Source organism: Nothobranchius furzeri, chromosome 6 (assembly GCF_043380555.1).
Source record: "Nothobranchius furzeri strain GRZ-AD chromosome 6, NfurGRZ-RIMD1, whole genome shotgun sequence".
Lineage (NCBI taxonomy): Eukaryota > Metazoa > Chordata > Actinopteri > Cyprinodontiformes > Nothobranchiidae > Nothobranchius > Nothobranchius furzeri.
In genome coordinates, this window is record NC_091746.1 from 57,113,953 (window position 1) to 57,133,673 (window position 19,721).

The 19,721-nt window shown below is 40.9% G+C and overlaps 2 protein-coding genes across 2 annotated transcripts in view; both read left to right on the top strand.

Annotated features, from left to right (window-relative positions):
• Positions 1–781: 781 nt before the first annotated feature.
• Positions 782–2,170, top strand: tmem250 (transmembrane protein 250). The gene is made up of 2 exons (XM_015942812.3): positions 782–970; positions 1,125–2,170. The coding sequence occupies exon 2, from the start codon at positions 1,302–1,304 to the stop codon at positions 1,719–1,721; it is 420 nt and encodes a 139-aa protein (XP_015798298.1). The 5' UTR covers positions 782–970; positions 1,125–1,301; the 3' UTR covers positions 1,722–2,170.
• Positions 2,171–8,478: 6,308 nt separating this feature from the next.
• LOC107374665 (nucleus accumbens-associated protein 2) overlaps positions 8,479–19,721 on the top strand; it is a 41,939-nt gene continuing 30,696 nt past the window's right edge. The window contains exon 1 of the mRNA XM_054744406.2: positions 8,479–8,698. The gene's annotated coding sequence lies outside the window, so the exon portion shown is untranslated. The remainder of the gene's footprint in view (positions 8,699–19,721) is intronic.

Genomic DNA, 19,721 nt, shown 5'->3' on the forward strand with positions numbered 1-19,721 from the left:
GGAGTCAGTCATACATCCCTTTATTACATCCCACTTGGACTACGCGAATGCGCTCCTTATTGGTACCCCTGTCTCAACCCTAAACTGGCTGCAGGTCCTTCAGAATGCTGCTGCTAGGTTTTCCACTAACACAAATTGATGTAGCCATATCACTCCAGTTCTCGTGCATCTCCATTGGCCCCCTGTCACCTTTTGTGTAAAGTACAAGATCCTAATATTTGTGTTCAAAGCTCTGAATAACCTGGCACTCTTATTTATCTGAACAGCTTACTCCCTGTGTACCATCATGTGTGTTGAAGTCTGCTCACTGTCTTGTTACATCCCATATGGGCTACAAATCATGTGGAAAACAGGAGTTTATGTATGCTGCTTGCTCTGGAATTCTTTACCCATCACATTTAGGCAGGCATCCTCTCTGGCCATTTGAAAATCTAGTTTAAAGACCTACAGTCATGTCTTGGCCTTTGGCCAGTGACACTTTTAGTGTATTTTAATGCTTTTACTTTGTTGTATTCATCCCCCCATTGCCCTTTGTTGTCTTATTTGTTTTTTAATGAATGTGTCTGTACAGCACTTTGGTCAGCTCTCATGTAGAGTTTTTGAATGTGCCCAAGAAATAAAAGTGGTACGGTATGGTGGCGAAAGGGGACCCATCCAAGATGGTGGCCGGCCACTACGACAACGCCTGATCTCGGGGCATAAACGAGAGAGGTGTACGTTTCCTTTAAGAAGCCAGCCTCTGACGTAATCCGTCGCGTATATTTTGCGACGTGACGTTGAAGCAGTCACCGGCTTCCTTACCGTTGTGCTAAAGCTACACTATTGAAAAGAAGGGGAAAAAAGATTATATATTTTCTCAAAAGCTGCCAGCGGTTTGAATGTTTCGGGAATGTTCCGCTCGGCCCTTCAGGATGTCATGAAGTCCTCTAGACGTCTGCGAAACGAAGCTATTGTTGCTGCGGAGGAACACGTAAGAGCCAAACAACGAACACTGTTAGCGTAAAAACAAATCTGTTTTTCTGTTTGAATACGAACCGTCTATGTGTTTTATAACAGTTTTATTCTGCGTATGAACTTAGACCTAGCCTATTATGTTTATTTAATTAATATTATTGTTGTTGCAGGAATTTTCAACACACTAAGGAGAAATCCCGGTGACAGCATCCCCCTCCTTGGACCCCTTCACCAAGAGCAAGTCTGAGATCTGGAAGCAGGTGATTAGCAGCCTCCCAGCGAGCAGTTCCTTCAGTGAATCTCACCTGTCAGACCTGTGCACCACACTGGGCTCCTGTAGCCCCTCCATGCCTGTTATCCCCATCCCACGGCGGGTGCGCAGCTTCCATGGCCCCCACACCACCTGCATGCACTCTGCCTGTGGGTCGACTCACACCTCCAAGCTGGTGCGCACCAAGTACAATAACTTTGATTTGTACCTGCGCTCCCGCTGCATGTACAGCTTCCTCCGCTTCCTGCTGTACTTTGGCTGCAGCCTGCTGACCTCTCTGCTCTGGGTGCTGCTCTCGGCCATCTTCTTCCTGCAGTACGTCAGCGTGCGTGTTCTTCTGCGGCTGCAGTATAAACTGTCAGTCATTCTGCTCCTGCTGGGGCACCGGCGCCTGGACTTTGCTGTGCTGAATGATCTGATCATCTACAGCATGCACATCACCATGTTCCTGGTAGGGGGTCTCGGCTGGTGCTTTATGGTGTTTGTGGACATGTAGCTGGGTTGTGAAAAGGGTTCTAACACTGCAACTTGAGCATCGTGTGTTGCTCAGGACCACACACACCTGTAGCACATCCTGTAAGATGAGAGTAAAAGTACATATTACACTACGGCATCTAAAAATCACTGTTTTAGTTTACATCAATATAATATCAATTTACATAAATCAGTCTCTAATAATGATGCAGTCACTGTCAATATTAGATTATAACGGGACCAATAGCAACAAAGTGTGTATATTTTTGTGTTTCGTGCCATTTCCATAAGTGCTTTTTGTGCAGAATAATTTTTTACTGTAAAAGAAATCATCAATGCTATTGTTGCATGGAATATTGAGATATGTGACTGATCTTGAGCTTAAGTTCTCAATGCATACGGTGCAATTATAACTGTATTTTGTGTGCAAACATCATGTAAATATACAATTATGCTTGAAAACCATGAAAATGCAGTGACTTCATGAATCTGTGTCTGCTGTGAAAAGGAGTTTCTATTTGTTTTATTGTCAAATGTTTCAGACATGACATCCAAAAATGACCTTAGTAAACACAAAAGGAATGTTTCTAATGATTCTCATTTATTAAGGAAGAAAAACTTTCCAAACTAACTTGGCCCTATGTTAAAAAGGTATTGACCCCCAAACTTAATAACTGCATGTTACACTCTTGGAGACAAGTGTTAGTGATAACTGGTAAGAATTTTCTCACATCTCAGTTAATGAATTTGGTCTACTCCTAATTTCTTTAATTCAGTCACATTAGAGGTTTCCAGCATGAATGGCCTGTTTAAGGTGAAAGGTCAGATATTCTCCCTCAGAATTTTCTGCTAGTGGATCCATCGATTACAGCAAGTGGTCCAGGTCATTTAGCAGCACAGCAACCCTAGACCATCACACTACCTCCACCATGAATGACACTTCGTGTAACGTTCTTCTAATGAAATGCTGCTACTTTTACACCCGATGTAACGGGACACACACCTTCCAGATAGTCCCACTTTTGTCTCAGCAGTCCACAAATTATTTCAAGTTATGAGGTAGCCTGGCAAGCCATCCTATAAATGTAAGTTTATAGTCTGGCCACGACCCATAGACAGCTCAGTCGTGTTTACGGTTGTTTTCCAAACTACCTCCATGTTTTATTGGACAGCAAACAACGTGATATACTCACCACTGCAGATGTCAGTCAATGGGGGCTGAAGAAAATCCTTTAAATGAAGGGTACTTCTATCTGCTCATGACTCAAAAATGCCTAAATAGTCCAAAGTCAACATATTCTCACACCCAAAGCGGCTGAAACTGACCAAGGGCGACCAAGCGTTTGTTTCCGATGTGTTGGGAGGCGACGCGCTGCGCCAGAGCGTCGTTTTCCGATGCCTGCAGTAAAACGGACATTTCACCTACATTTAACCTCTAACCTCAAGTGATTTAACCTTCTCCTCGCCCCATCCTAACCTTAACCCAGTTTCTCTTTCTAAATGTCCTGTTAACCGTGTTTGAGAGGAACGATACAACAAGAAACAAAGTTTTGCATGTGCAAGTGGGTTAAGGTTAGGATGGTTGCAAGGGGAAGGTTAAATAGCAAGAGGGTAAAGGTCACAATTCGCTAAAATCTCCATTTTTCTATGGAGCATGGTTAGACCAGCATGCAGAGCAAAATCATTTAGCTTCAGCTCCTGTCTGTCTAGATTTCTAGGCTATGGATGAGGGACGTTTATTTATTGGTTTGTTCTCTTAAAGCATACATTCTGAGTTTTTTTGTCAGAGGGCACCATCTACAAGCTTGGGGCAGCAGTAGCTCAGGTGGTAGAGCGGGTTGCCCCATGATCGGAGGGTCATGGGTTCGATTCCAGCTCCCGCCAGGGGTATCCTGCTGCTGTGTCCTTGGGCAAGACACTTCACCCAACTTGCCTGTGTTAGTGGTGGTCAGAGGGGCTGACGGCACCAAATGGCAGCCTCGCCTCTGTCAGACCTCCCCAGGGCGGCTGTGGCTACAAGTAGCTTACCATCACTAGCAGTGTGTGAATGTGAGAGTGTGTGAAAGCGCCTTTGGGTGTCTAAAAAAGCGCTATATAAGTTCAATGCATTATTATTGTTATTATTATTATTATTATTATTATTATTACAGGCTGAAAAAATGTGTTGCACCTCAAGCTCCACTCCATACTTACTCCGTAGTTAGGACTGGAAGCACCTCTAGCCAGCCAACAGCGCTAAAACACACAGTTTTACAATTATTCTCACATTATGTTTGCACATGTACAAATTTTAAAGACTTCTATAAAAAATGTCCCCAACTCGGCTTCATTTTAGGTTCCTCCTCAAGCACTTGTGCACGCTCTATAATTCACGTGCAGAAATGTGGATGTATAATGCTACTGGCTAATGCTGGGGGTATGTATGGGGCTCTTTGGGATGGGGGCAGACTTGGCAAAATAAAAAGTTGACAAATTGCCTACTTTATATCACAGTACAGGAATGAGCGGTGCCAGGCGGTGAATAGGGGTTACTTAAGCAACGGCAAAATTAGGCCAAGCAACGGCTTAGCGACCCCAACTCTTAGCTCATCGGTCCGCGCCAACGGACAGCAGCACCAGTCACCAAGCAACTGCACAGCAGCTGTAGGTGAAACACCCAGGCGCCGCCCACAAGTACAGGTTAAGACCATCACTTTTATGGATGTCTAAAAATAAAGTCCTATATGTACATAATTCCTGGAAGAGGGAAAACTCCAGATTGCCGCTTAATAAATCCTAATTTGAAAACCATGTTTTGTATTTCCTCGGGTTAAATTTGCCTGTCATTTTAATGAACTGGCTGATCTGAAACATTTAAGTGTGACAGAAAAACAAAACTATATCTTTTCACAGCTCCGTATGCATGTTTGTTGTTGATTATAACACAGAGCCAGAAGAACCGATACATCTTTTGTAAAGATTTATAGGTGTTTGTGTTATAAGCAGAGTTTTTTTCTTTTTGCTTGAAAGCACACGGCTGTGTAAATGTGTTTACTGTATAGCCTAACACCCATGACGGCATGCCTCGAGCTGTGTCATAAGAATGGGTGACAGTTCAGCTGGAGAGCAGCTCTGGGTCAAGTGTTCCGTCAGTCGCGCTTCACATGGTGTTTGAGTTGCTCTGACAGACTTCTCTGTTTAGCTTTCTGCAGCAGCCACAAGTAGACCCCTCGGTTTTCTGCCAAGCATAACAGTGGACGTCACCATGTCCCAACAGCCTTATATAGCCTCTTTTGCAATGGGTGTGAAGTAAGGTTACGTTAACCAATGAGAGCACGAACATAAGCTTATTAAGTATGCTTTTATTTATTCAATTGTTCTGGTTTTGCCACAGTTAACCAAGCAAAATATGCTGGAAACGATCAATAAATCTGATTTATGTATATACTCTGTAGGCAGAGGGCTGACTGAGACATGCTTGAGACCCGCTTGGCCTCAGGCTCTAAATGGATAATCAGGGCAACAATAAAGGTTTGTTCTGAGGATAAACACATCATATGCTTTATATTCTGAGCCTCGGCTGAACAGAATACCCTTCATAGAGAGCGTGAATTACCCTTTAACGTCAATACCACGCTTTATGTGTGCCCAGCAACTCATTGACCATTTTCGTTTCTTCTTTTCTGTTTAAAAAACCAAAGTTGTTCTTAGTCACAATGACTTGCAGGTTGAAGTAATCAGAGCTTTTTATTTCTGATGTTCCTGTTTTTTAAAAATCAGATCTTGAACTTTTAACACCCCCCCCCCCCCCCCATTGTTGTCAGACAGAAACCATTCCTTTCCTTTCCTTCCAGAATTTGCAACGTAAATTAATCTCGCTAAACTAAACACCCACAAAAAGTACTTTTATAATGCACTGACAGACATTAGAAAACAGGGATCTTTTTATTATTTTGCTTAATATACTGATAAAGGTACAGAACGAATGCACAAGTAGATAACATGAGGGTAGGAATATAGATTGACCGGTAGATCGACAGCATTGCCTTCTGGCTCAGGTGAAGTTTTAATCTAAAATGGAATATGAGTAAATTAAAGTCAAAGGAAAGGGTACTAATTTAAAGACTTGTGTGAAAACTAAAAATACTGATAATACAGAGGCATGTAGATCTGTTTCTTCTGTTTCTTTGTCATCATGCAGGAACTCACACGTAAAGACGAACTTCATCATAAAATTAAAACTGTCCTAAAGGCTGTTTACTTTGCCTGGCCAGTTAGGAACAACAGTTTTAAACAATGCCTTATATCATTCAACAGAAATGTGAGAATAAACAGACCTTACTCTGTTGTTTCTATTAGTTTGAGCAATCTCACGTTGTCATTACTGATAAAAAAAGAGCCTGTTATCTATAGGTAAACATAAAGTAATGTCAACATATATACTCAGCATGAAAGATGAAGTGTGTACCTTCAAACATGAGTACACTGTAAAAAAGGATGACTTATGTGAATTTATTATAACTCACTAGTTCTGGCATGATTGACCAATTGTTGGATTTTCAGTTTGATCTTTAGACTCTTTACTGAAATACTGAAGCTTTAATGATGGTTATTTTATTGCAACTGATGTCACCAATATTGTTTAAATCATATAGTTCCACTGAGATCCAAAATCTCTTTTGCAAGGGAGCCCTGGCCAAGATGGCAGATAAAAATAGAATTTATTACTGATTTTGAACCCTTCCGACAATGATATCTAAACCTTTCATATATATATATATATATATATATATATATATATATATATATATATATATATATATATGAAGAGAGAGAGAGCTGAGCTGGAAGGCAAAGCTCTCGATTTACCGGTCGATCTATGTTCCTACCCTCACCTATGGTCACAAGCTTTGGGTAGGGACCGAAAGAACGAGATCACAGATACAAGCAGCCGAAATGAGTTTTCTCCGCAGGGTGGCTGGACTCTGCCTTAGAGACAGGGTGAGAAGCTCAATCATCCAGGAGGGGCTCGGAGTAGATCCGCTGCTCCTCCATGTCGAGAGGTATCTGGTCAGGATGTCTTCTGGACGCCTCCCTAGTTTTGAGGTTTTCCGGTGTCGGTACAGCATCTGCTCGGGTGCAGGATCGGCTCGGGGTCCTTAGACTGCCGATGAACTCAAAGTAGTTGATTGGCTGAACATGAAGCTTACGGAAGTGACGTTATCACGTTATGATTTTGATTGGCCAGGACAAATTTGCGGTCGTAGTCTTAGCGGTTGTAGTCCTGTAGCCCAAAAATCAACACTTTTTGGAGAAAATATGTTTGCATTTCTAAAGGAAATGTAAAATATAAGCAAATGATAAACGGTGACCCTCAAAAGCTCTTGATGTTGATGAAATGGGGCAAAATAAAATTTAAGAACTTTATTGAAAGACACCAAGCAATATTTTGAGTCAAAGAATTTATTTAGATAACAACTAAGGAAATATACAGACTAAGTCCACATTAATACAAGCAGATATGGCTTCACATATAAAAACTTCTATTTTTTGTCAGTCCGATGTTGGTTTTATGCAGTTTCACATTCTTTACAAAACAAAGCTAATATGGTGTTTTATTAACAAATTACAATCATAAAGAAAACATTTAGGTGTTAACAAACAATAATTTAGTAATAAAACTGCTGATGTCTTTCCGAAACGTATCTGTGAAAGCCGAGTAGATTTGCAGTAATGTGACGTCATCGGCAGTCGAAGGACCCCGAGCCGATCCCGCACCCGAGCAGATCCTGTACCGACACCAGGCACGTCCAACCCGGAGGAGACCTAAAGGAAGACCCAGAACACGTTGGAGGGACTATGTCTCTCGGCTGGCCAGGGAACGCCTTGGGATTCTCCCAGAAGAGCTGGCCCACTTGGCTGGGGAAAGGGAAGTCTGGGCCCCCGCAATCTGAAGCACACAGCTGAATCAAATAACAAAGTCAAACAATAAAAGAATGAACACTACCATCAGTAGAATGCATCTGAAGTTTGTGTCACAAAAAGATTTTACCTGTTTTATTTTTTTTTTGGGGGGGGGGGGGGCAGTTTTACCAAGAGAAATATTTGAGAGTATAATAATTTATACATGATGAAACATTTTAATGATTTTGAAAATCCGCATAAACATATAGATAGTTAGATAGATAGATAGATAGATAGATAGATAGATAGATAGATAGATAGAGATAGATAGATAGATAGATAGATAGATAGATAGATAGATAGATAGATAGATAGATAGATAGATAGATAGATAGATAGATAGATAGATAGATAGATAGATAGATATTCTTGAGGTAACGCCGTTGGCGCTTGTAGAGCTCTGCGCATGCGTGACATGGAGTCGGCACTGTCTTGACCGACACGTAAGACATCTAGGCATGTAAATGCCATCCAGGATCCCCCTTAATGTCCCCCATGTCCTACTTATATAACATTCATGTGCTGAAATAAGACCCCAGACTCTATGTGAACAAACTTTCCTCCGCAGTGCACAAGTGTACACCTTTAAGCCCGCGGAGAGTGCACCGAGTTCATGTGTCCGTGAAGGCGCACGATTCGCCCGAGCGCCCGGCCGCTGACAGTTCGTTCGCCCCGTTCGCTCCAGCCGAACAATGCACCGAGAGTGAGCCGACGGCTCCAAAATGTCTGTGTCTTTAAAACAGAAGTCTACACGGAGTGGTGCATGATGTCAGCCCGCTCGCAATCCGTGTGCTGCCCGTGTGAGAGCCGCATTCCACTTCCTGCACAGGGACAGGAGCGGGCAGAGAAAGAGAGAGTGGGATAGCGAGATGGGGCACGAGCGGCCAAGACAGGACTAAAGTAACAGAGTGAGCCATCGGACGAGGACGAGAGAGGAACCCGGGCCTGCTTCAAGTAAAGAATCATTTCAGATTCATAAAGAGTTATCCGCAAAAGAAAGCCTGCCACCTCTGCGCCAAGCCGACTGCTTCATTCTATGGAATAGCGACGTATCGGGTAAATATATCCTCCTTCTTTCCTGGCGCGAGCCTAGTTTGTATGACGCATAGGTCTTTAGCCACTTCTCCCTCTTCCTCTCGCTTCTCTATCTTTATTTTGTTCATCGACGGGACACTCACAAGCTAACAGCAGTTTTTCATAAAAACATCACAAAACAAAGTTTAGAGTCTTGAACTTAAGAAGTAATATCAGAAAAATTTCAACGATATGCGTAATTCCCGCGGCCGTGAACGCAGCACCAGCAGCAGAAGAATTTGATTTTTAAATCAATAGATATTTATAGGTGTACCTGCTCGCCCCGAGGAAAAGACAGCCTTGTAGTTGTTTTGTTTTGTTCAGCGTGACTTGTGATACACTTGCACAACTACAAGGAAATCAGTTCAGGGTAATGTGGGTGTGTGCTGAGATGTACAAATTATCTCATGTTCAATGCAACATACGTGGAATTTTTTCCCCTCGAAACAGAGGCCTTTGAATTGGATGTGTGCCAAATACAAATAAAGGAAAGCGATGGCTCTCAACAGCCGTACTTTGTGTGTGTGTGTGTGTGTGTGTGTGTGTGTGTGTGTGTGTGTGTGTGTGTGTGTGTGTGTGTGTGCGTGCATCAGTGTGTTGGTGGGCTTGTTAGCGTGTGTCCCAGGATGCCCCTTCCTCTATAGACCTCTCAGCTATATGGCGTTCCTACAAGGGGGGCCCGGGCTGGTTGCAAGAAGTGTGGGAGTGTCAAGGAGAGAGAACTGCAACACCAAATCTATAAATGATACCAACATTGGCCCAAAGAAAACAGTCAAAACACAAACAATAAAGATAAATTTGGATACATCTCATGCCTTGAATATCCACTTCCACTGAATTCATGTTTCATTTCCTCTGAAATGGATTTTTAGGAACTGACATTCATCTTTGGAACCAGTTGAGCAGGCAGATAGAAACCACCCAAAGGTGATTTGTTTTTGTTCAACCATAAAAAAAGAGAGAATAGTTGCACATCAAACCTCTGTCACCATTACACTAATTTAACACCATTGCTACATAAAATGTGTATAGCATGCTATGAATGTGCACATCTACAGCAAACTCACTCCTCAACCCTTTATGGTGCAAATGGGCTTTAACGTCTACGCTCAGAGTTTCACAACTTCTCAAAGCATCTTCAGTAACATACGTGTGACGATTACTTCTTTGATTTGTTTTCATGGCACAATGAGAATGACTCGAAACTGCCTCGAAGCATCGGTGCGTAAGAAAGCACGCTCAACGATTTTAATTTTATAGCCAGGCAACATGTTTGACTTTGTGGTACCACATTACACAGCAACCAGCTACAGAGACCTCTACAGAGAAGTCTTTATTTCTGTGAAATCCATAAAACATTTGAGGAAAAACTGCTTCATAGAAGTCTGAAGAGAAAATAGCCACCTTCTTGGTAACGTGCACACACCATGACCAATGATGGCGAAGGGACCTAAAATACTAAAAAAAATAAAAATAAAAAAGGAAAAGAAATAATGTTGACTAAACATTGGACTCTTTTTAAAACCCCCTACTGGGATTTCCAAAGAGAAAACAAAATGCCAGATTGAGTCGTTCTTGCTGATCATCAAGCCAACGTATGGTTTTACAATCACAGAGAGATTCTGATATGAAATCCACCGTTTAGAAACTCAGAGGCTACATTGATAGAAGGTTGACTCAGTCAATGACTCAGACAACAAAACCATAAAGGTTTAACTCTGACACACCTTTATTTCTGCTGAGCATCATTTATTTGCAAATGCAGGAGTAACTATTGATTTGGTTTTGTGTCCTAATTTTTTTCTTCGGTTGACTGAAAAGTGAAGGTCTTTCAGAAACGATATATTTCGCCATTATTTTTCTAGTTTTATACCAGAATCTTGAAGGTCTTCTATCCTTTTCAAAGCTTCTCTTTTCACAGTGTTTCTTCTCCTGCAACCCTTTGTACAACATTACAGTTTTCCATCTACAGCTTTGCTTATATTGAAACAAATGTGTTTTTCTGATAGTGTGGTTGCATCTCACAACTGTTCAAGGAAGCTCAGGTGCAAAAAATTAGCCAAATCCTGAATACTACAACTTCCCGTCATAGTTTAGGAGGCATTTAAAGTGTCCCCAATTTTGGGGGGGATTGGGAAGCCCTCATAAACATAAAGAATCAAATGCTTACCTGAAAAAATAGTTTGTATGACTTACATTAGGTTTTGTTATTACTGGATTTCTAAAAAATAAAGGTATATTTGAGAGCTGTTACCAACCTCTAGACTTTACAAAAAACAATTAGAACATTTTCAGTACACCTTTGATATTTGAAGGACTCTAAATTTCTGTGTTTGCGTTATCTCACACAAGTTTAGGAAAAAATAAGGGCTTTAAAGGTCAGTCTAGGGTTTGTTTAACTCTAGATTTTTAAGGGAACAGCAGACTGCTGGTTTAAACTATCTAGCAACCTTGTTTTTCCTGTATCGTGTGTGTGTCTGTGTGTGTGCGCGCGCGCACACGTCCGTGTATGTGCACGTGTGTGTGTGTCTATTCACACACCTTTGTGCCTGGAGCTTTTCTTTCCCTGTGTATCCGTGTATGCATGTGTGAGGCGTGTGTTTATTTGTCTATAATTTTCCTTTTAGACTGTGATGAGTCATTGCTGATGGTATGTGATACAGGGCACCAGTCATACATCATAATCTCAAACAATTGTGCTGCGCATTCTAGGTATTGCTGGGCTTGTTCAAGGTAAAACCTGAGGGGTAACAAACCTGTTTGGGCTGGTGTGTTCAGGCATGTTACCATTCGTGGAACTGGAATTCAAACAGTTAAGTGGAAGAGGAAAAAAAGAAAAAAAAATGTCCTTTTTCTTAGCTGTGTCTGAGAATTCCTAAAAAGACATTTGTCGTTAGAAAACGAAAAGCTAGTGTTTTTTCAGGGACATAATATTCATTTTGAAGGTGATAGAGACGAGTCGTATCAACAAACTGTACAAACTTTACCAGGTGTTCATGCTCAAGCTAGAATGAAAAACAACCTTTTTGTTTAGTTTTGATGAGCATTTCATTACCAAAATCCTAATTATAAAGATGCATTACCCCTAATCGCATCAAACACTAAAACTAATTACTAGGAATATCCAATATTATCGATCTGCGGTTTAATATCAGCCAATATAAACATTAAAATTTAATATCGGAAAACATCAGTATATCGGATATCGGTATAAAAGCCAATATTGAGTATTCCTACCACAGACAAAAACGCCAACTTTATTGCGACCATGTGTCTTAAACCAGTTAAGTCAAGCTTAAAACTTCAGTGAATAGGCTTTTAAAACAAAGATAATACCAATATTTTAGTACACACATCTTTTGTACGTTCGTTCTGTGTGATTCGTTAAATGCAATTGCTTGGAGCCAAGCAGTGGAATTTATTACACACCTGTTTTAAATGAAGGAACTTAAGAACCCAAACCCTTGCAGAATAGAAACCTACATAGAAAACCAAAATCTAGGTGGAAAATAAATAAAAGTTGTAGTATATATATATATATATATATATATATATATATATATATATATATATATATATATATATATATATATATATTATATATATATATACTGAGCAAAAATATAAACGCAACACCTTTATTTCTGCTCCCGATTTTTCATGAGATGGGCCTAAAGATCTAAAATTCATTCCAGATACACAATATTACCATTTCTCTCAAACATTGTTCACAAATCAGTCTGAATGTGTGATAGTGAGCACCTGTGCTTTGCTGAGATAATCCATCCCACCTCACAGGTGTGCCACATCAAGATGCTGATCTGACATCATGACACAGGTATACCTTAGACTGCCCACAATAAAAGGCCACCCTGGAATGTGCAGTTTTGTCTCACAACAAAATGCCACAGATGCCACAAGCATTGAGGGAGTGTGCAATTGGCATGCTGACAGCAGGAATGTCAACCAGATCTGTTGCTCGTGCATTGAATGTTCATTTCTCCACCATAAGCCGTCTCCAAAGGCATTTCAGAGAATATGGTAGTACATCCAACCAGCCTCACAACCGCAGACAACGTGTAACCACACCAGCCCAGGACCTCCACATCCAGCAGGTTCACCTCCAAGATCGTCTGAGACCAGCCATTCAGACAGCTGCCGAAACAATTGGTTTGCATAAACAAACAATTTCTGCACAAACTGTCAGAAACCATCTCAGGGAAGCTTAACTGCATGCTCGTCGTCCTCATCGGGGTCTTGAACTGACTCCAGCTCATCGCCTTAACAGACTTGAGTGGGCAAATGCTCACATTCAATGGCGTCTGGCATGTTGGAGAGGTGTTCTCTTCACGGATGAATCTCAGTTTACATTGTTCAGGGCAGATGGCAGACAGTATGTGTGGCGTCATGTGGGTGAGTGCTTTGCTGATGTCAGTGTTGTGGAACGAGTGGCCCATGGTGGTGGTGGGGTTATGGTTTGGGCAGGCATCTGTTATGGATGAAGAACACAGGTGCATTTTATTGATGGCATTTTGAATGCACAGAGATACCGTGATGAGATCCTGAGGCCCATTCTTGCGCCGTACATCCATGAACATCACCTCATGTTTCAGCAAGATAATGCACGGCCCCATGTTGCAAGGATCTGTACACAATTCTTGGAAGCTGAAAATGTCCCAGTTCTTGCATGGCCAGCATACTCACCGGACATGTCACCCGTTGAGCATGTTTGGGATGTGCTTGACCAGCGTATATGACAGCGTGTACCAGTTCTCACTAATATCCAACAACTTCGCACAGCCATTGAAGAAGAGTGGACCAACATTCCACAGGCCACAATTGACAATATGATAAACTCTTTGCGAAGATGAGTTGCACTGAATGAGGCAAATGGTGGTCACACCAGATACTGACCGTTTCTGAGTCCCCAGAACCCCAATAAAGCAAAAAAGTGCACATTCCAGGGTGGCCTTTTATTGTGGGCAGTCTAAGGTACACCTGTGCACTACTCATTATGTCAGATCAGCTTCTTGATGTGGCACACCTGTGAGGTGGGATGGATTATCTCAGCAAAGCACAGGTGCTCACTTTCACACATTTAGACTGATTTGTGAACAATGTTTGAGAGAAATGGTGATATTGTGTATCTGGAATGAATTTTAGATCTTTAAGTCCATCTCATGAAAAATGGGAGCAAAAAAAAGTCTTGCGTTTATATTTTTGTTCAGTGTATAAATATGCACACGAATTAGATGTCACTTGAGGTAATAAAAACTTGAGTATATGAGAAAATTCATGAAACGGGCTGTGACACCTGTGTCACAATTGATTCCTACATAATGGTGTTGGAGCAGATAAGGCCTTTGTTGGAACTGCAACAGCATAGTTTTATTTAAGGAAAAAGTTGTAACTTTAGTCAAAAACTCAGGTTTACTCATATGTTTAATACATTTTTGGTCTGTAGAAGGGACGAATGCCTTGAAAGTTGTTCTCTGTGGAAGAAAAGCTCAGATGCTCCTGTTTGAGGAGAACGTGGCAGAAGATGGCAGAGTATTTGGACATCTAGCCTCTGATTGGCTAACCGCAACGTGACTCTACCACTGACTCTGTTTTGCAATGTTTATGTTTTATTTCCACAAATAACACAAATCCAATTCCTAATTTATTTACAATGCACTAATAAAAAACTGGCTTGTACCACAAGTCTGAAGGGTTCTGCCATGTTGTGGAGTTGCTAACGCTAACCCTGAATCTACACTGGAGGCATTAGCGGTGCGGAATGTTAGCGGAACGGTTTACGAGGTTCACAGCACATCAATCCAAACCAGGAGCTAGTCTCACGTGCAGAGTGGCTTCTCTGCCGTCCTCCTCTCAAGACTTGTAAGATCACAAAATCACTCAAGACTTCAAAGTTCATGGTTTGTTTATGTCATCCGCCATTAAACCAAGAAGATGACCACGTTTGATATTACTGTTTGATGTCAGGATGAAAGCCATAAATAACACACCCATGCACTTCTCGAAAGATGCTGAGAGTAAACAAGCCGTTAGGTCACATGTATTGACAAAATCTAAATAGATAAGAAATCACATCACTGCAGTAGTCTTTTATTTTGAAAATTCTCATATGTTTTACACTGAAACCTTATGTGATTTCTTGCCTAGCCCTATGTCAACTGTGGAAATTGGTAGTGGTGCGCAGCAAAAATAGAACCCAATCATATCTTTAAACCGCGAAGCTTCTGGAACGCACCTGAAATTTTTCGCACCATAACCAGTTTGGATGAACCCTATAATAAATTCTCGCTGATGCCTCCAGTGTGGATTAGGGTGTAATGGTTAGAGAGTAATGGTTGGAGACATTCTCTGTATCTCCTGGATGCGAAACCAGCAATAGCCCTTCCTGTGAAGGTGTGACGTAGATCTGTCAGGCTTTTCTGATCCAAGCGTTTTCCCGTCTATTTTCAGTATATAGTTGTAGAAGGCTATTTTCACAGTCAGAATGTATGTTAAACTCAGAGTGGCTGATCATTTTCAAAGATAATAAATAAAAAGTGGTGTCTAAGTGAACCCACTCTTAACCCTCCCACTGTCCTAATGGGTGTGACTCCACGAGGACAGTTGACCATTGAGCAGGTTGATGATTTATCCCTTGGGTCCATGTGGCAGGGGTGAGGAGGGAGCACCACCTCACCCCTGCCACGTGGACCTCAAGGGAGAAACCATCAATACTGCTAAATGGTCAACTTTCCTCACGGGGTCACCCATAAAGACAGTGGCAGGGTTAAAGAAATACACAATTTCATCTTGTAATTTAATGAGGATGCCTCGATAGTGATACCTAGCCTGGCCTGCCAGACTCATCCTCTATTTACACAGAGAACTATTCTGGTTACTCATGAGCAGAGAGGCACATGAGAGGCGGGACTAGCCAGCTAAAAAATAAACAATCCTAAAAAAGGAGGAAATGCCGACTGTAGTCAAAAATGGTGTTTGGCGGTGGCGCAAGCATCTTTCTTTAGAAGAAAAGCTTTTAGCGCTCCTACTTTTCGTGGTTTCAAAGACATTTTTAAGTAATTTAGAACAAAGGAAAGAGCTGCAGCAAACTCCACTTCAGTCGCCATGTTTATGAGAAACTCAGCGTCGTGGTGTGTGATGTACAGTGCTCAGCGCTGATTGGCTTGATTAGAATTCTCAGGTGCTGGGGTTATTTGAATAGGAGAGTTTGCAGACCCATTCCTTCCCATAAGGAAGCTTGGGGCTGGCTGGTCAGGCTAACTGATACCATAATAAGTATCCTATCTTGTAAAAGTGCTCTGGTACTACAGAACCAATACTGAATAGTACAATGCTAATCTCTTGACAGAACTGCAGCAGAGGAAAACAGCCAACGCTGTTGCATATTCCGGTTAAGATGGAAGTCCAACTAATGGAGTAGCACTACGTGTTTTCATGCCGTATAAATCCACATGGCAGTGATGTTTGGTCTGAGTAAAGTACACGTGAAAAAATCCATTAGTCACAGTTGATTGCTGCTCCCAAAGTGGCAACACATTTTATTTTTTGCTAACAGCCATGACAGAACAGGATCAGGAGAGCTATTGAAAGTTCTCAGCTTGAGACAGAGTGAGCTTCAGATTAACATGCAGAGGAATAAGGCTCCAACAGTTTGGTTCTAATCAGCTGAGGAATACGTCACAGAGGCAACGAGCCACGTGCTAGAAGTATATATGTAAAGCTGTTTTAAATAATCAAACAAGTTTTGAAACCTGCCATGGCAGGCCATTTGAATATTTGTTCGTTCATTCTGATATCAAAGACTCATGTCTTGCTTTAGGAATCTTCTTGCTGAAAAATTTGGTTTTATTGTTTCTTATTTTATCTATTTAGTGTTTTCACATTAGGAGATGCTATTTACTTCTGTGTTTCTGCTCTGTCTTTTCCTACATCAAGTCCAGATTTAAAAAAAACTAAAGTAAATTCTCCTCAGTTTTAAATTTGAGTGTATTTGTTTTGGTAAGAAAAAAAGAAAGAGAGAAATCGTTCTGGAGTTGAGCAAACTTCCTGATTTGACACATGACCTGTAAGACATTGTTTACAGTTCAGACTGGATGAAAATGGGACTTTTTATTTTATTGTGAAAAGACTATCTAATGAATTTTGTCTTGCTATAAATGACCTGCCACCATACACCCTCCTCATTAGCACACAGGCTTTTATTTATTTATTTATTTATTTATTTATTTATTTATTCATTTATTCATTTATTCATTTATTCATTTATTCATGTTTAATTACCTAGCTTTTTTTTGTAAAATTAGCATTTGGCATTTTTCTGTTGCACTTAACCCATACCACACTGTGTCGAAAATCAAGGGCAGTTACTAGTAGTATCGACAAGTACACAACTTAAGTATTCTTGGTTTTGAAAAATGAATTATATTTTTAGATGTGAATACATAACATTTCACAAGGTTTTGCTGTCATGTCAAAATCAAATGTTGTTTAAGTAACATCAGGGAGTTGAGACACAGCAGTCTCCATCGAAGTGAGGCCAGGATGTTTGTACAGATAAAACTGGACAGTTTGTTAATCGTTTGTCAAGCATATTTATTTGCTCTGTAAAGAAAAGGCTTTCAGGTGTGATAAGCTTCTAACAAAATCTGAGCCCTCAGCTCCCAGCTTGTGATGTCTGTCCTTACTGTACTGATTTATACTCTTTGAGAAAGTTGTTTTGAAGTCAACAGAAACCTGTGAACTTGTCCCTGAGCATTTTACTGATACTGTACACCTAAAGTAAACTTTTTTGATCTCAGAAAATAGTGTAGAATCCACCCTCAGCTTTGTACCATTGTTGGTGTCAGATTGGTGCTGTCAGAAGAAGGAATCTAAGAAAATATTGGAACTCTAGTATTGTTTTTTGTGTTGTGTCAACTTTTACTGCATTTCTTTTGTGTGGTCTGATTCAGACGCTGTCTGCTAGTTGGCAGCAGTTTTTACCACCTTCATTCTGACAAAAGAACGCGATCTCTTGATAACACTGGATGTCTCTTGGAAGAATTTGAACAAAGTTTTTCAGCTAAATTAAGCCTTGAAGGTGCAGTTTGTAAGAATGAAACCCTCTGGTCCAATTAGGCAACTGCAGTTTATTTTCCTAAGCAATGCAATTAATTTCATGGCTGTTGCCAGTTACGGATCAGCGCCAAAAGGTTCTAGTTGACAAACAAAGAAGTCACACACAGTAAGCTGATAAGTAGATAAATACATCTGATGTTGGCACGCAGATGTTTTACAGTAGGGAGCACTTACCACACTTATTACGGTAATATTTTTCTGGCATTATAGGAATTAGTGATGGAATTTATGGCTCTTTCAAGGGCGCCATTCATTAGTTGGTAGTTTACCTCAAAGAGCCGTTCAAAAGACTGGCTACTTTGAACAAAGTGAAGCCAAGAAAGCGTGTGGGGGTATTAAGAGCAACGTGTTCTTCTGGTGTCTGTGAAGGCGCACGGTGTTGGGTAGCGTTCCTCCTACATCCGTCACAGCGGTGGGTGGGGTTTGAGCCGGTGCGCTTTACCGACTTCTGGGGTGGTTTGTTACCAGAAGACAAGGTGAACGGCCCTCTACAGGGACTCGACTCTCATCGTTCACTATGAAAACCTGTTCAAAAGATTTGATTCATTTGTGAACGTCACACCATTACCCCCTGTAACAGTTTCGGTCTCGCGCAGGAGCTAATTTGTGTGCATCTGTGTGAAACGCATAGGAAAAAAAGAACTACAGAAAGAACAGCTCCCCCAGCTGCGACTCGGCTCCCATCGTTCATGTTTATGAGCAGTTCAAAAGAATCGGTTCATTCGCGAACGTTACAACTCTAATAGGAAGGGGGGTTGTTTGCCATCTTGCTGTTAGCTTGTTGTTATAGTTCTGAACAACTCATTAAAGGAAGTAAAATGCCAAGGTTGACTCATTATTTACCTCAACCATACATTTCACTGTAAAATCAAGTTGTTGGTATTAGAAAAAGTAGCTTGAAAAATTTTTGAGCTAAATATTTGTTTCCAATTCACCATTAGCATTGTTAGCTCAACGTTAGCCTCTAGCCTGCTTCACCTGATATTGGAGTAAAACAATAATATGCCGTGCCTTCTTAGGAGTACAAGAAATAACTTCTGGGTCACTCCTGTGTAGAAATCATCTATAATAGAGCTCCGAATGTCACGTGACTCTCAGAGAGTAGACGCCATGTTGGCAGGCAACAAAGGTAAACAAAATGAACGGGATCGGCTTGGATTTTACTCCGTTGGAGTTTACTTCACACTTTAAAACTGAAGAAATCGTTTTATATAGTCAGAAATTAAATAGACTAAACATCTCCAACCCTTACCGTGCCCCTGGGATACTTTTTAAAAATGCTAGAAGCTGTCGGAGTGGACCTCTTACTGGATTTGTGATGCCCTGACATTTATAATTTATAAAACTAATTAAACAAAAACACAAATAATATAGATTTACATGTAAGAAGTTTAAAAAAGAACGACAGCATGGAATTAAATAGAGTGCTGTGCTGTTTGAATGTATAAACTGAATGCCAAGAGAAATCACTAGTGTGATTTTTTTTTCCGTGAATAAAATAAATGTCAGGCAGGAGCGTCTCACGATCTTTCTGAGATCTGTCTCGGTGAGACAGATAATAGCAATCCAAAGTGCTTTTTATGTGCGATCTGACAATTGATCAACCATTGCTTAAAAATGAAATACAGCTTAGCCGGTTTATTGCTGTGGTCATAAGGCACATAAACGGCAGCACGCAGAAATCACTAGGCAACGTTTTACGTGATGTTTACTTGTTGCTATGAGTAATCAGACAGAAAAAGCCACGCCATAATAAGTTTAGGAAGCCCACTAAGAATCGTAATAACGTTGGTTTAAGTACCTGATATGAAGTGATTTCTGCATAAGCAAAAACCTTTACTCTCGGGATCCCACAGTTTCATTTTAGCCC